At 31.6% G+C, this 17,690-nt stretch overlaps 1 protein-coding gene across 4 annotated transcripts in view; it reads left to right on the forward strand.

Annotated features, from left to right (window-relative positions):
- LOC111714611 (uncharacterized) overlaps positions 1–17,179 on the forward strand; it is a 34,303-nt gene extending 17,124 nt beyond the window's left edge. For 3 of the 4 annotated variants that reach the window (XM_023489754.1, XM_023489755.1, XM_023489757.1), the window contains 9 exons: positions 89–184; positions 2,677–2,750; positions 2,815–2,872; positions 5,519–5,588; positions 8,736–8,796; positions 10,601–10,661; positions 14,127–14,226; positions 14,963–15,039; positions 16,412–17,179. In XM_023489754.1, the coding sequence (XP_023345522.1) occupies positions 89–184; positions 2,677–2,750; positions 2,815–2,872; positions 5,519–5,588; positions 8,736–8,796; positions 10,601–10,661; positions 14,127–14,226; positions 14,963–15,039; positions 16,412–16,462 (648 nt within the window). In that variant the 3' untranslated portion in view covers positions 16,463–17,179. Of the gene's footprint in view, positions 1–88; positions 185–2,676; positions 2,751–2,814; positions 2,873–5,518; positions 5,589–8,735; positions 8,797–10,600; positions 10,662–13,838; positions 14,066–14,126; positions 14,227–14,962; positions 15,040–16,411 lie in introns of those variants that run through there. The other variant, XM_023489756.1, reaches the window with a different exon arrangement.
- Positions 17,180–17,690: the final 511 nt, after the last annotated feature.

Raw genomic sequence — 17,690 nt, forward strand, 5'->3', positions numbered from 1 at the left:
TAGGCCTGTACGGTAAACACTAGACCAGCATCCTTGTACTGGTAGGGATCATGCAACTCTTGAACTAATGTTCCTAACTGTGTTCTAGGAGGATACAGCTGGTAATGAATGGGGTAGACCAGGACCTGGAGGAACCTACTGGAGATCATCAGCTGTTACTGGTCAAGGATTCTATGATAAAATGGTGAACATTTAGAACCTTCAACATCCTTGATTAGTAATTCTAAATTAATAGTTTAAGTGGTTGAATAACACAACGGTTAAAGGGAGTGTTCGCGAAAAATGAAAGGGGGTATAGGCTTATGGCAAAAAATAAGCGCTTAATTCTATCTGTTGCGTCTATAAGGAGGAAATGGTTAAAAGCAACTCTTGCTAAAGAACGTTATAGCGTTCATACAAATTAGGAAAGTTGCAACATTCAACTAGGATCGTAAAATAATCAATTTAATTCCAAACAAAGCATCCAGATATTATACAAACAATAATCATCAATTTTTTTTGTATTTAGTCAATTTTCGAGATTTCTGGAAAATATGAAAATTTCGTCTTCAATATCATCGAAACAGGAATAAATGTTTTTAAAAGTAACTCTAAGATCATGAAAAATAAAAATATTATGAAAAAAACTATGTACGAATGCGTGGAATAATTTGTTATTTTTCGCCGTAAGCCTATACCACCTTTAATTTTTGGCGAGCACTCCCATTAAATAGGCACATGTCCAATTAACAAAACTGATCAAAAATGACACACTTTTCTTTAGTTTATCTACAGTAATGCTTGTAATTGTTCACAATTTTGTTCACAAGCTGTTTTATATTTAAGGAATATTTACTTCAAATTTTAGAAAACTGCGTTGAACATAGAAATAAATGTAACGTCATTTGCGTTGAATTCATACAATAGGCTACCGTTCACTCCAATATAAAGACTTTTTACACAGCATTAAGAGATATATACACTGAGTTCTCTGTCCTCGAAGATCAGTTAAAGGTTTAAAGGGTATCATTGTGATTTGAGGATGACCCTAGCTTGTTAAATGGAAGCTCACTTAAAATTACGCTGACAGTCCTTTGAACACTTTGGGATTTTAAATCCAAGAGATATTCTTATATCTTTCTTTTTTAAAGTTTGTACAAATGATATATACGGTACAACAGTTCAGTCATTCCACTCAAAAAATGTTGCCTGATCCAATTTTCATTGAAAGAAGAACCGCTAACATTTTGATCATAATTATTGATTAAATACCGAACTCATTTCGAAATTGGACCATTTTGTTAGAACTTAAAAAAATAATGTTATGATATCTAAGAAATGTTTATATCCTCCTGCAGAGTGACAATAATAATCTCTGAAAGAGTCTGTGACTGCAAAGGAACGGAAGTCGGAACTAATACAATTACATTTCTTTGATAAATTCTTGCAGAAATTCTTAAAACTTAAAAATAATTTTCCTTTCAAGTTCTTGAGCAAACAAACGTAATTTTGAATGTTTCAGCTAAATTTCTTGTAAATTGTTTAATACATAAAATCTCCAATGAGTAATTATAAGTGTTGAACTTGAAGGGTTCAACTAGCATTCTGAAATATGGACCAGTTTTTCTATAAGGAGTCTAAATACAAAAATACAAATACGAAAATACAAATAAAAAAATAAAAATACAAATACAAAAATACAAATAAAAAAATAAAAATACAAATACAAAAATACAAATACAAAAATACAAATACGAAAATACAAATACAAAAATACAAATACAAAAATACATATACAAAAATACAAATACAAAAATATGAATACAAAAATACAAATACAAAAATACAAATACAAAAATACAAATACAAAAATACAAGTACAAAAATACAAATACAAAAATACAAATGCGAAAATACAAATGCAAAAATACAAATGCAAAAATACTAAAATGCAAAAATACAAATACAAAAATACAAATACAACAATATAAATACAAAAATAGAAATACGGAAATAGAAATACGGAAATACAAATACAAAAATACAAATACAAAATACAAAAATTCAAATACAAAAATACAAAAATAAAAATACAAAAATATAAATACAAAAATACAAATGCAAAAATACAAATACAAAAATACAAATACAAAAATACAAATACAGAAATACAAATACAAAAATACAAATACGAAAATACAAATACAAAAATACAAATGCAAAAACACAAATGCAAAAATACTAAAATGCAAAAATACAAATACAAAAATACAAATACAAAAATACAAATACAAAAATACAAATACGAAAATACAAAAACAAAAATACAAATACAAAAATACGAATAAGAATATACAAATACAAAAATAAACGACTCGGACATGGAGCGCCACAACTACAACTTCATACGATGACGCGGCAAATATACATGAATTAACAATTTGTATAGCATTGGCTGTTAGTTGGAATCAAATTGGATTAGTGTTTTAAGTCTTTTTGTTGGGATACCTGGGCCCATACCCTTGATACGGACCCTTTTAATATCAATAATAGCGACAAGGCACAGGACCTCCTCCATAGTTGAATGTTATTCCGTGGGATCCAAACTTGAGACTTCTATTATGCAAAAAAGGGTCCACCAAAAAAACTTCCTTTTTTTGAGACACACCCTTTACTAAACCTTATTTTCCCCTGCAGGGCTGGTCTGGGTCTGGAGATCCAAGAAAGAGAGTATGGGAAGTCAAGAGGAATGAAGCAGAGGACATGAAAAGGAAAGCAATTTATAAATTTTAAATACTTTTTTTTTTAAAAGTTAAAAAATTGTTTGATATTCAGGGATATGAGTTATAATGCGCAGAGAAGACATGACGAACACTTGGATGTTACAAGTGAAGTAAGTAAAAGGGAAATTATAAAAGACCAAGTAAATACCCGGTTTACAACGGTAACTTTTTAACCTTTATCTGAGTAACAACGAGGAAAATATCCTCGTTTGTCTATCTAGAAAATTCACTTTATCTCAGTGCTTTGTGCTAAAAATTGAATTTAGATTACTGTTGTGAATCGTACATGTAAAGCTGTCCAGTGGTCTCCAGTGGTCTCCACTGGTCTTCACTGGTCTGCATTGGTCTCCATTGGTCTCCGCTGGTCTCCACTGGTCTCCACTGGTCTCCACTAGTCTCCACTGGTCTCCACTTGTCTCCACTGGTCTCCACTGGTCTCCACTGGTCTCAACTGGTCTTCACTTGACTCTACTGGTCTCCACTGGTCTCCACTAGTCTCCACTAATCTCAACTGGTCTTACTGGGCTCCACTGGTCTCCACCGGTCTCCACTGGTCTCCACTAGTCTCCACTAATCTCGACTGGTCTCACTGGGCTCCACTGTTGGAGTTAACTGGACTTCACGGAACATTTTGGTCTCCACTGAACTGAATGCAACAGGTATGCACTTGTCTCCACTAGTCTCCAATGAACTTTAGTAGTCTCCATTAGTCCCACTGGTTTCCGCTGGATAGCCTCTAATGGTCTTTAATGGTATCCAATGGTCTGCTATATGGTCTGCAGTGGCCTAAAAGGTCTCCTATGGTCTCTAATGGTTTCCCATGGTCTCCAGAGTAAAAAGTTTACAATTTTAAAAATATTATTCATTAATTATTAATGTCATTTATTTTCCGAGCGAGGGTTTTGAAAACAAGTTTGAGAAAATTTGGTTAAAAAGATGATTTATATTACATGGAGGAGGATTATTTATATCCTAAGTATGCTTGCAAAGTTTAAACTCAAAATAGATGGTAAAATTTATCTTGATTTAACAAACAGTTTGTCCACAAAAATGTGCATAAGTCCTTTCAAATATTTACCTACAGTTAGAGTTTTATTTCGAACTGGGGTAAACTTCATATTTCTAAGACACTCTTTATACTACTTTATGGAGGAAACAATCATTATAATATTTTTACTACACAATTGTATAGTTCACTAAAATAATCTAAACCTTCCGGATAAGAATAATGTTAAGATACATAATTATCATAATAATTGAAACTAAAAGAGATTGTAAAGGAAGTTTAAGTGACCCTCCATTGATACACGTGGTATTTCCGAATCCCAACAGCTTACCCTGAAAAGCTTTATCAACTGTCCGATCAAGTTTGCATTAGAAATCCATATTTTTGTTTCTCCAAACTGTCTATTCATTTTCAGTCCAAAAATATAAAGTTTTCTTCCATATTATTAGATTATAGGGTTTTAAGGGTACCGTGTGCATATAAAATGCTCCTAATTTATTTTTGTAAATGGAGGGTCACTAAAAGTTACAAGGACAGTTCCTTTCAGAAAGCATTTTTTCTCAATATTTCCAATAAATTGTGAATTAGTTTTCATTGTTTTCACAAATTTTGATAAGACACGCAATTTAAAGTCAACAACTAGAATTCCATTAAAATTTCTAATAATAAAATTGAAAATGTCGAAAAAAATAATCCATCATTTACTTTAAAAAAACCCTAATTTTTAGAACCAAAAAAGTAACGAAGTATACAAAGTGTAAAATCGAATCCGTTTTAAAGATTTTTTTTTACTTTTAATAAAAGCAAACATATAGAACGTACAATTTTGAAATATTATTAAAATCTCAAAATTTTACAGTGAGAACCAGAAAGGAAAACAAATTTTACATATTTTTTTTTCAAATTTTTTGTTGGATGTGTCTTTGGATATGTATTGATTTTCAACCTACGTGAAGTCTTCATTTATAAATTGGTTACTTATTCAATTTAAAGACAATACAAAATTTATTTTCCCAATTTCTTAAAAATGATGTGATTTCAATAAAGCTGCAAAAAATTAATAACCTGGGGATTGTTACGAAAGATTAATACTATCTCTTTCTCCAGGTTGGAATATATAACTGATATTATCCTTATAGTCCTTCTCCAGGTTGGAACAGAATTGTTATTAACCCTTTCTCGTTCTCCAGGTTGAAATAGAACTTGTATTAATCCTAATTCCTTCTCCAGATTGGAATAGAACTGATATTATTCCTATCTCCTTCTCCAGGTTGGAATAGAACTGATATATATCCTATTGCCTTCTCCCGGTTGAAATAGAACTGATATTAATCTTATTTTCTTCTCCAGGTTGGAATAGAACTGATATTATTCCTATCTCCTTCTCCAGGTTGGAATAGAACTTGTATTAATCCTATCTCCTTCTTTAGATTGGAATAAAACTAATATTATTCCTATCTCCTTCTCCAGGTTGGAATAGAATTGTTATTAATCCTTTCTCGTTCTCCAGGTTAAAATAGAACTTGTATTAATCCTAATTCCTTCTCCAGATTGGAATAGAACTGTTATTAATCCTATCTTCTTCTCCAGGTTGGAATAGAAATGATATTATTCCTATTTTCGTCTCCAGGTTGGAATAGAGGTGATATTATTCTTATCTCTTTCTCCAGGTTGGAATAGAACTGATATTAATTATATCTCCTTCTCCAGGTTGGAATAGAACTGAAATTAATCCTATGTCCTTCTCCAGGTTGGAATAGAACTGGTTCCTCTCATGAAGGAAAAGTTTACTGGGAAGCCAAAGAAGGATCCAAAAACAGGTAAATATAAAGATATACACTGTTTCTTATTTGTTTGTTTGTTTGTTGTTTATCTACAATTGATCTCACATACAAGGGTACAATGTACATAACAAGAGTGCATGAAATGTCGTCTTGAAATTATTTCAAAGATTATGATAGTTGTTATGCTTTATCATTGTCCTGCGCATGATGAAAGCTGCTGAGATACTCGCAGCTTTGAAGGGTTAAATAAGTTTTTTGAAAATATATCCAAATATCCTTGTTGAGAGTCATAATTTGTTTGATTCTTAAGAAACTACTTTTAATTTTAATTTCAAGGTAAATTAAAAGCCCTGAAATATGCAGGACAGCTATTAATATGTGTACTTGTTTTTCCGCGGCATTTGATCTTAATTAGGTTGAGAATACGACATTATAAAAAACTCTTACAATGTATACATATATCTGGGTTTCACTGTACAATAAACGAAAACGACTTAAAAACTTTTAATTTGTGAAATACTAAGAAATTTCATCACTTTGAAAAAAATGCTTGTAGTAAATCTAGATGCTATAACTTCAATGATAACTCTACTCAAAGTCTAATGAGAACATACAGGGTGTCCCACGAAACATGGCAGTATGCAGGACGACTTGAATGTCGTCTTGATTTTTGATATAATTTGCTGCGTTTATTTTGTCAACCTAATTTTAGAAGTAAATTTCTAAAGATAATGATCACAAAATTTCCCTTGTCCTGCCATTTCCAAAATGTGGTCTGCCTTTTTTGTGCTTTCAATATTGCCCGAGATATGAAGAATTTCGTTCAGATTTCGACAATTTTGCTTTTATTTAACAAAATTGAAATTTGAACCAAATTCTTTATATCTCCGGTAATATTGAAAGCACAAAAAACGCAGACCACTTTTTGGAAATGCCAGGGCTAGGAGAATTATGTGATAATTGTTTCAAGAATCATACATTTTAAAGTAGATAGAAGACTAAATGTCACAAATAAATTCAAATATCAAAGACGACTTTCAAGTCGTCTTCCTATTGTCATGTTTCGTGGGACACCCTGTATCTAACTCTATCTCTTGCCAAAACCCAAGGCTCTCTACTCTCAGCCAATACTCAAGGCTCTTTATACGTCCGTATTAATCAAACTACTTTATTTATAAACCGGTAAAAATGAAACTGACCGGGCTAGCCCGGCTGGGTCAATATACAAATAATTAAGATAACGATATTACTAGCATGAATAACAAAGATAGAATTGCACATCATTACAGAATATACTTCATGCTATCCAATTTATAGTTTTGTTTTTAATTTTGTGTTCCAATAACTACGCTGTAAAATATCATTTAAGAAATATGTAATATTTACAAACTGAGATATTTTACTCAATTTATATTTGCATAATTTGAACTGGTTATTGAACCAAGTTTGCACTAGGATATCGTACCCAAGGTTGTACGATTAAGGTTGATATTCTGAAGGTAAAGACGATCTTTACAGCAATGAATACTCCAGATCCTCATATGAACGTCACAGCTTATTTTAAAGAATAATACATTTTCGGTACACTAGATATAATTAAACTTGAAAATTGAAAACTTGAATTAGAATTGCATTTTTTTAGCTTCAATTACTTGTTAATGGGATGATTGTTTTAGTATAAGTGACGTCATATGAGGACTTAGAGTAATTGTTGAAATAAAAGTAGACATTTTCCTTCATTGGAGGGCATCCAGAGTATGTAACCTCATATCGAAACAGTATATCTGTCTGAACTTTGTAGTTCATGGGAGCTGTATGAATAAATATACATATATTAAACTATGTCTATACTTTATTGAAAGTAAGCTGCAAAATGTGTAACATAATGTACACTGGGAACGATATTTCTTAATACAAAAAGATTAATTAAGTTTATCAAAACTAGGCTTTTAGGGCGCTTCGCGCCCATCCTCTATTTTAACTTTTAATTGTCAGCATCTACTCTTAATAATTTTTTTCGCGCATTTTCAAAATTTTACAAAAATCCAAGATTTTTTGATACAAATAACTTAACTTAATTCATAAAGTTTAACTACGTCTCGTTATTTATTAAAGGCCTCTGAACTAATTATTTCAAATATTCTTTAATTTAGCATAAATAAATTTGTATCTTATTAAATATGAATATATATATTTATATTTGGTTTTATTACTCTATGTAATATGGTATATATAACGTGAAACCCTTAATAAAGAATACATCGGAAGAATTTGTCAAATGTCGTCTTGACAATTTTTCAATGAGTTTTATACTATATTACGTAAATTTCAGTATTTGCGAAAATAAATAAATAGCCATGAATATGCGGGAACAGTTTTAAAGAGTTCCTTATAATCATTTAGTTAAAAAACTAAATATCTGCAGTATTCCATTATCAGAAAGTGAAATTTATAACACAAATGCGTATTTCCTACAGAAGGCAGCAAGGGGAGAAAGGAATATAGAAAGTAATCAATTTGCTGTAGATGTCTCTCCTTGCACCTTTTCTCAGAGGTTCAAAAATTAGTTGTCTGCTACAAGCAATTTAGGAAGGAGGTTTCTACCTGCCTGCATATCTATATATATATTATCTTTGTATATGACAGTTGGTGAATATTTTAAAATGTCTTATTCCATAATTTGGTAAGTGGTTTAATACCAAGCAGAATAATATAAACTATAGCACTAGCAGTCAATAGTAAAATTGATTTTAAAGTAAAATATATTTGAGTAAAAGTGGTTTTTTAAAACAAAATAAATTGAAAGAAGTCTTTCATATATAATACAGTATATGGAAGAAGACATCCAATACTATTCACCAACTGTCATGTTTCGTGGGCAGGATTTCCAGCTAATGAAAACTTTCGCGAAAAACTTTCTTTCGTATTTCCCATTTTTTCGTGAAAATGAATTTTGAGACAGGAAGCGAAAATAATGCGTAATTTCGTTTAAAAAATAAAATTTAAGATAATTCAGCGAAAAATGGCGAAAATTCCAGATTTTTTCGCGAAACGAATACTGAAAAATTTTCCGAAAAAAAGCTAAAATGTTTGCGGAACTTTCGCGAAACGACTTCCCCATTTGATGGAAACCCTATGCGTGGGACACCCTGCATATTTTTATACAATAATAATAAAAATCAGGAAATATGTTGTCCCATGGTCTCTCTTCAACTGATGTAACGAAGCACGCTGATCAAAAAGGGTAAGTTTGATTTCACTAGATTTCACATATAAACAGTGAGAACCAGAAAAATCTGGAATAGGAATATGACTTTTACACTCAAGTCAATTTTTAAATAGTCCATGTACAGTGTGCTCAGATCGCTTTATAAATGATTTTTAAGCTATACTAATGTTTCCTTTGTAACAACACCAAATACACTTTAACTATCGCTTTAAAGGGAGTGTTCTCGAAAAATGAAAGGGGGTATAGGCTTAATGCGATAAAAAAGTGCTTTTGATATATACAAATTTGGCGAAAGATAATCGATGACTATAGGTTGTAATATCTGAATGATTTGTTTGAAATAAAATTGAATTTTTTTACGGTCTAAGTCGTATGTTGCAATTTCCTTAGTTTGTATGGGCGCTACGTTCATCGTTATGAGACGTCTTTAATAATTTTCTCCTCATAGACGCAACAGATAGAAGTAAAATTAGTTGAGATCAAAAGCGCTTTTTTTATCACATTAATCACAGTTTTCTGCATTTTTACTTTTGAGTTTAGACATCAAGGAAAAAATATAATGACATGGGGAAAAAAACTAAAAACTAATCTAAAGCAGAACAATTGTCGACTTTGTTCATTCTTTAAATCTAGAAATCGTCTCTGTCACCTCCTCACATTACAAGAATATATTATTTACCACAAACCCAAATATTCTTATCTCTATATCTTTGCAGCTTGAGTGTGTAAACTTTGACTGTAAATATCCAATGCTATTGGGTTGCAAAGATGTAAAAATGAGAAATCGGAGTTTGTGGCAAAGACTCAAATCCTTTGTTTGTTAAATAACTGGATTTGGCAACAATTATTGAGCTTTATAAAAATATTTTTTTTAGATTATTATTGTACAGCCAAAAGGCTTTAAAAATGTATAAAATATTACCACAATTAAATTACAATATAAAATGAAAGCGGGCTTTTTCAGACCTTAGGGTAGGGATCAGGTCTGTAGGAAAGTGGTTATGTACAAAAGAATTAAGTTGACTACCATTCTTCTTTTTATTTGTTATTAGTGTGTGTCAAAAATATTTATAATGGTTTGATAATTAAAACATTTGATGAAAAATATGATTTATTGTTATTGAAATAAATAAAAGATTGAAAATCCTTTAAAACTTGTTACTTTATCGAGTGTAAATGTTAAGAATAAATTTTATAGATATTAAAATGTTTACTGAAATTAGAAATGTTTTTCAATTTATATTTTTTCCCGGAATTTTCCAAAATATTCAAATATAAATTTTTCCCAAGCCTTTGAAGTATTTAATATTTATATTCAATCAGTTTTATTAAAAATAAAGTTTAATAAAAATTCTAAACTTGACGTTAACAAGACACTTTTCATCAACAGATAAGCTTAAATATCAATTGTGCAGGGAAATAAGCAAAAGTAAAATAGAAAATATTATTAATTTTATATTTGGGAAAAAACTCTATTGGGGGGTTGGAGCCACACTCTTTTTTTATGCTATCGCACTTATTTTTTAACGATATAATAATTTAGAGAATTTTTTTTGCAAAAAATAACTTGTCAAAATAGCTTGAACAGACCTTTTCTGGGGGGGGGGGGGCTATACATTAATTTAGACCTGTCAGGCCTTTTCAAGGTTAAACAAGCTATTTTCAGGTTCCCTAAAAAAAAGAAATTTTCTAATAAATACTCGGATTCGTTAAATATTTTCTAGCTGTGATTTAGCTGCGATTCCCCAGGCTGGCTAGGCCTGGAAGTCGCTGCTAAATCGCTACTGTAAAATGTTTAATGAATCCGACTGATTATTAGATCTCAGCCCTGGCACAGTACTGGAAACAAACAGCTGTATTGGGATCAGCTGACAGGACAGGTAAAAAATCATAGATTAATAACAATAAAAATAGATTATAATATGTCGTCTTTTCAAAATTTAGTAACTCCTTTGGCCGTCTACCTCAGGGGTTATTGTTAATAAAAGACCAAAAATCTTGAAAAGAAGACATCTATATAGTGTTCTTTTGTTATTAATCTATGTATAAAATACTGTACATAAATTTATAAAACTTTAATAGAATGTATTTATAGTGTACAAATTATATTATAGACTGCAAAAAATTTGTATAAAGAACTTTTCAAAAATGCAATGTTTGTAAGAAAAGTACACTAAACAGTAAAGTAGAATGTGATTTATAACTGTAATGTTTACATAAAGTTTACATTACATAATTGGAAGTGGGAAATCAGGATTGAAATATTATATATAAATAGATATAGAGATATTTGTCAATATTTGTTTAGTTACATACATATGTATGCTTAAAAAAATACAGCATATACAGTGGCGCAACTGGCGAACCGAGTTTCGCCCCCCCCCTCAGCATATTTTGCCTCCCTTACTTGGATCCAGCATGATCATGATTGTAGACCATCTTTTATCAAATTTTGCAATTAAGAAAAAACATACCACCATTTTTCTTTAAAGCTTAAACCTTAAAAACCTACTAAGAATAACAAGAAAAATAATATATTGGACTTGTAAGCCTTTTGCAGACTATAAGATGAAAACAGGAATAAGCCCCTTACTGGAAAACAAGGACAGAAGGACTTCAATCAGAAAGAGAATTATTATTATGGATTATGGGCAGACGAAAGATAGTCAAGTACTGCCAGAAACTATAGTTACTACTTCACAAACCTTACATTATGGGACTAATAGTAGACAAATATCATAGAGTAAAAAAACGAAGAGGTGAAGCTTATAGCTCAGATGTACACAACCGACCTGTCTATTAATTAATCAATAGACAGGTCGGTTGTGTACATCACGATATGTTTACGTATCTAACGCTGTATAGAGTGATCGTATTTCTAAGGAGTGGTTTAATGTAGATATTTGAATATTAGTATTAATGATTAGATAGATAAGGTCGAAAAAATGTAAAAAATAATTTTTTGTTTAAAACAAATATCAAAGTGTGACACACGTTTCTACACCCAGTTTTTAAGGGCTTTTCAAAACTATAGTTTTCAGATCTGAAGCTTTAGTTATAAAAAAGTTATGGGCTATTTAAGATTTTTTTACTTACTCTGGTTTTTATCGCCCTGCACCCTACCTTAGGCATAAAAAATTACCAAAAAGTCCTTTAAATTTCTATTTATGAAAAGTCAAAAAACTAGAGGGGGGAGCCAAATGCCCCCCCCCCCCGCCTGTTTAGGGTTAGGAGCTCCAGGTCGTCATCAATGTTTCATCTTTGTGGGTAACCCTTCATACACTATCATGTTTATGATAAAGAGTTGAAGAGAAGAAACAATAAAAAATGTTTGAAATAAGAATGTTTAAGTTAAATTCATGCCCTAGAAACTTAATACTTTTGGCAGAACTTTTAGCTAATAAATTGAAAAGTGAAAACCTACAAATTTGAAAATTGTCAAATGTTAGCAGTCAACATCCTCGAATTCTCTTTAAATAATGAAAGAAAATCTAAAAATTGGTCAATTCCATAAAATCCCCCTTTAGAAATACGATCGCTCTATATACAAGTGTACAACGTTAGATACGTAAACATATAGTGGTGTACACAACCGACCTGTCTATTAATTAATTAATAGACAGGTCGGTTGTGTACATCTGAGCTAATCTTCACCTCTTCGTTTTATTACTCTATGACAAATATGACTAGAAGATTACTTAATTATTTACTTACTTTACATACATAGTGAATATGACTAAGCCAGGAACTAACAGACATTTTTGTTCGCGCTTCGTTCATTCCAAAGCTGTTGGAAGTTTATTTTTTTAAACACAAGAACAAAATGGTGTATTATATTAAAAATGCTGTTTTTTACTTCAAATACTGAAAACAGCGGGGGCAAAATTATAATGAAATGTCGCCGCTCCTCACAAAAATGCTAATTGCGCTATTTATTATTTATGTTTATATATAAGATATATTAATGAATATTTTACTATAATTAACTCCACAATTGGGATATTCCTCCCCAAAAACATTATTTGTAAAATCTAGAAAAACAGAGATGAAGAAAAAAACAGGAAAAAGGACTGTACAGGAGTTTAAAGGGACCCTCTGTTTGTAGAGTGGTGGATTAAGGATTAAACAGTTAAATCTTTTTAAGAAAGTCACGGGAAAAGAAGTTTCTTGGAAAAAACCTAGAAATAAAAACTTTGGGGAAAAAGTCCCGATAAAAATGTAATTGGGCTTAAAGCCCTGTAAAAAATATTTCTGGGACTTAACAACTGTACAACATAAATCATATACAGGGCAAGATTTGTATTCTTAAAGGGAGTGTTCACGAAAAATGAAAGGGGGTATAGGCTGATCCTGAATTGATTTCGGTATCGATCGCTAGTAATTTTACTTCTGTATGAACATTTTATTACTTCTACCTGTTGCGTCTATAAGGAGAAAATGGTTAAAAATGTAGCAATCAATATCGAATTCAATTTAGAATCATTTTCATTTTCTACTCAGGACTTTTTTTCCAAGGACGATATGTATTAAATCATACTGGAACCAGAGACCTTTTTTGGCGATAACCATTGAAGTCCTTAATTGTCTGACTAAAAATTGTGTGCTCACACATTTCTTATTCAATGGAAACCGTTGTAATTATTAATAGCTTTATGTAATTTAACTTTATATAAAACACATAATTTGTTTTCTGTCAGTCACAGAAAACAAAACTTTGCATTAGAATTTTCAAAAGCAGTGTTTGACAGAGAATATTCGAAACTTTAGCAGTTCCATTTCGGGAAATATGTATTTGAATTTGAATTTGAATTTGAATTTGAATTTGAATTTGAATGTACATAACTGTCGAATTCGCGACAATCAAGGCCACAAATGACTATGAAGGTTACTTGAAATTACTTCTAGATCCCTTTAAACTTTTTTACATATGTTGGTGAGAAGCAGCATTTTTTTTTGTATAGGGTGGGCTAAAGCAGCATATGTTTATGTATAGGTTAGTGAGAAGCAGCATATGTTTATGTATAGGGTGGCGAGAAGCAGCATATGTTTATGATTAGGTTGGTGAGAAGCAGCATATGTTTATGTATTGGTTGGTGAGAAACAGCATATATTTATGATTAGGTTGGTGAGAAGCAGCATAAATTCATGTATTGAATGGTGAGAAGCAGCATATGTTTATGATTAGGTTGGTGAGAAGCAGCATATGTTTATGATTAGGTTGGTGAGAAGCAGCATATGTTTATGATTAGGTTGGTGAGAAGCAGCATATATTTATGATTAGGTTGGTGAGAAGCAGCATATGTCTATGGATAGGTTGGTGAGAAGCAGCATATATTTATGTATAGGTTGGTGAGAAGCAGCATAAGTTTATGCAACGAAGAAATGAAGACGAGGAGCAGCAAAAGTTACATTTTCAGTCCTGGGAATCCTACTGGGGCAGGCCAGGTACAGGGTGTCCCACAAAACTTCTAGTAGAAAGACGACTTGAATGTTGTCTTTTATTTTTTTTACAGAATTTGTGGCATTCGTGCTTGAGTCTGAAACAATATTATAAGAGAACAAAGAATCAGCGTGTTTCACTCTTGTTCTTTAAATAAAGGAGGAAAAGCTGTATTAAGATTTTATTGCATTAAAATGGAATTAAAGGGAAACATGAGTTACAATTTTACTTAAAGGGGATTTAAGGACTGGATTTGGGACTTACTGATTTGAAGTCTCCCCTTTAATAGAATAAATAAATGGATTATTCAAGAAAGTAAATAGATCCATTTTAAATAAATCATTATAATGTAAACAGAGCTTGGAACTATTGTATTGTTGATTTCGAAATCAGTGCTGGATTTCGATCTTTTGTAAATCTGTAGTTAAATTAATATATACTCGATATCCCGCATGGTAATCGTACCCTGAACGAATAACTGTATCGGAGAGATTAAAGTGGATCCCCAAATTAAAAGTGCTCGCAGTGTAAATCGAGATCAAGCGATCGGGATTTTGTATATCCAAAAGTTTCCAGCTTCGAGCAAATCATTAAACAAATCAAGTATATAATCTAATTAATTTTCAGGTAAAAAAGAAATATCTTTTCCCACAAAACAAATTAACAAATGCAATCCCCCTGTGTTCATGAAACTACCCCCCCCCCCATCTACGAAATGTACATGATTTATGTATACTCCAGGATATGGAGCTCCCAGGAATGTGACCAACAAGGAAAATCTAATGAAAATGCTTCATTATCCTTCTACAGTCAAAAATGTAAGTTCTTCTTTTAAGAACATAAACAACGAAGCCAAACTTTAGTTTTTTAAAAGTAAATTTAGGATTTACGATAAAGCTAGATCCAATTCTACGTTATTGTAAACAGAGAAAGCAACTCTTATACAGTGTTACCAATAAAATTCTGGAATAGGAAAACGACTTTTTTTACTCAATTTATGACTTTCAGCACTCTAATAAGCATTGGAGACAAAAATGTGCAGTGTAAACAGAATTATTTTGCTTAAATAGTAATTTAATAAGTGTCTTGTAAAACTATTTTCTTTGTAACAACATCAAATAAAGTTAAGTTTTGCGATAAAGTCGTCTTTCACCAAACCAATAAAGTTAGATGTCTGATTTGTTTTCATGAGCTTTCCTTGAAAACACCCCCCTCCCCCAATCTATAATAGAAAAAAATAGCAAGAGAAAAGAAAGTAAACAAACCTCATATCTTTCTTGCAGTTCTAAAACTCCTTGGTAAATATTCAGTATAAATACATTTGCATAAAGCATATACATATGTAGATCAAAATTCATTGGAAAATTGCATTTTCTGAGAATTCATATTTTATCTTTAGTTTTATATGAAGTCAAATACAAGTTCAATTGGTAGCAGAAAGATTTTGAAGAAATTATGCATGACATCATTGGTTTCTGTCCATATCCTGTCCATATCCTGTCCATATCCTGTCCATATCCTGTCCATATCCTGTCCATATCCTGTCCATATCCTGTCCATATCCTGTCCATATCCTGTCCAAATTCTGCCAATCCCTGTCCAAATCCTTAACCAAATCCTTCCTAAATCCTGTCCAAATCCTTGTCCAAATCCTTGTCCAAATCCTGTCCAAATTCTGTCCAAATCCTGTCCGAATTCTGTCCAAATCCTGTCCAATAAATCCTATCCAAATTCTGTCCAAACCCTGTCCAAATCCTGTCCAAATCTTGTCCAAATCCTGTCCAATAAATCCTATCTAAATTCTGTCCAAATTCTGTTGAAATCCTTTCCAAATTCTGTCGAAATCCTTGTCCAAATCTGTAAAATTATTGTATCAAGGTTTAGTAGCCAAGCAAAAACTGTTTGTTCTGTGAAATACTATACTCTGCTTTCAGTAAATTAAATTGAAAAAAATACAAAAAATATTATCTTTCCTTTTTACCATGAAATTTTCCTAGAAAAGTAATTTCAAGTTTCTATTAAGCTTCTTTATCCAGTTTCTTTTGATGAAAATGGATAAAAAATATTAAACCTTGCTGGAGTATACTTTAAACTATGGATTATAAGGGACTGGAAGAGGGGCTCTAATAGAAGTGTGGGGGGGGGAGGCATGCCCAAAAATGGATAGGGTTTACTTTTTCCTATTTTTAGATGCCGAATAATGTGGAGTTGATAACTTTGGAGAGACTTCCAGTCAAATAATATTAAGTTTATCAGAATACTGTACATTGTACGTACACACATCAGCTGTACTGTATACTACTCGGGAATAGTATTTGCAAATATGTACAGACATATTGTACAGAGATGTTTCGTGCTTAACACTTTTTTATGTATTTCACAAAATTACAATTTATTTAGAAAACTTGAACAGGTTTAAGATGTTTAAAGGATCTGATTGCTCTGATAATGTTTTAATTAATTTTCTAATCCTTGATGTCAGAGACCGTTGATATATAGCAAAATAATGTATTTTAAATGTAAGATTTTTTCTCTAGATATATGCGAGGATCAGAAAATAATAGTTATAATGGAACTTGCCTTCACCTTAGAATTCACATCTATACGCATGCACAGGGGATGTTCGAGCTTCTTTACCCTTCCCCCTCCCTGATTTTACTCCAGAGGGGGGTGGTTATGGACTGTTCCCCACCCCCCCTGCCCCTTAAAAAGCACTTACGCCTTCGCGCACCTTTTCAATCTTGGCAACGTAGCTTTAACTAGCAGTAGCATCGTTAGATATTTTCATTTAACAGTTAAAGTACTTTTAAAGATTCAATTGTAATACAGAGGGACCCAAAACTTACAAAATAGGAAGCCAACCTCAAAACAATCGTGTGCATTTTGATGTTGTTATAAAGCACAACGTTTTTAAACAAAATTTTTAAGTGAGCTACAAAATTAAAATCAATAACATCAGTCAGGGTAGGAAGGCCAGCCACACAACTTCTCGTCCGAGCCACATATTCTCCTCATTTTCTCGTCAGAGCCACCTCGGAATCCTCGTCTCTCGATTATTTTGTGCTAAAAAGTTTCCAATTCTTGAAGATTAAACTATATTTTAAAAATCTGACCACGTTAGGGCATAAAACATGGATGGACTATGGACTGAAGTATTGCAATGATTGCATCATATTGGAATCTTCCAACCCATGAGAATTTTTTAAGGTAAAAATTAAAAATACTTTTCGCATAACTCTGCATTCATTTTTGACACTATAATTAACTTGAAAAGATTGAAGTTCTATAAACTCGGAATTATTTGCGGCATTCTACACTAGGAATATTTGAAAATGCGCGTAAAATAGGTGAACATTTTCAAAGACATTAAACTAGAAAACTTGAATTCAACTGAGACTTTTTTTCTGATTTACAAAAATTCCAATTCCAAATTTTAACTGGGAGGATTAGACACTTTAAAAGAATAATA

This window comes from Eurytemora carolleeae, unplaced genomic scaffold (assembly GCF_000591075.1).
Source record: "Eurytemora carolleeae unplaced genomic scaffold, Eaff_2.0 scaffold1567, whole genome shotgun sequence".
NCBI lineage: Eukaryota > Metazoa > Arthropoda > Copepoda > Calanoida > Temoridae > Eurytemora > Eurytemora carolleeae.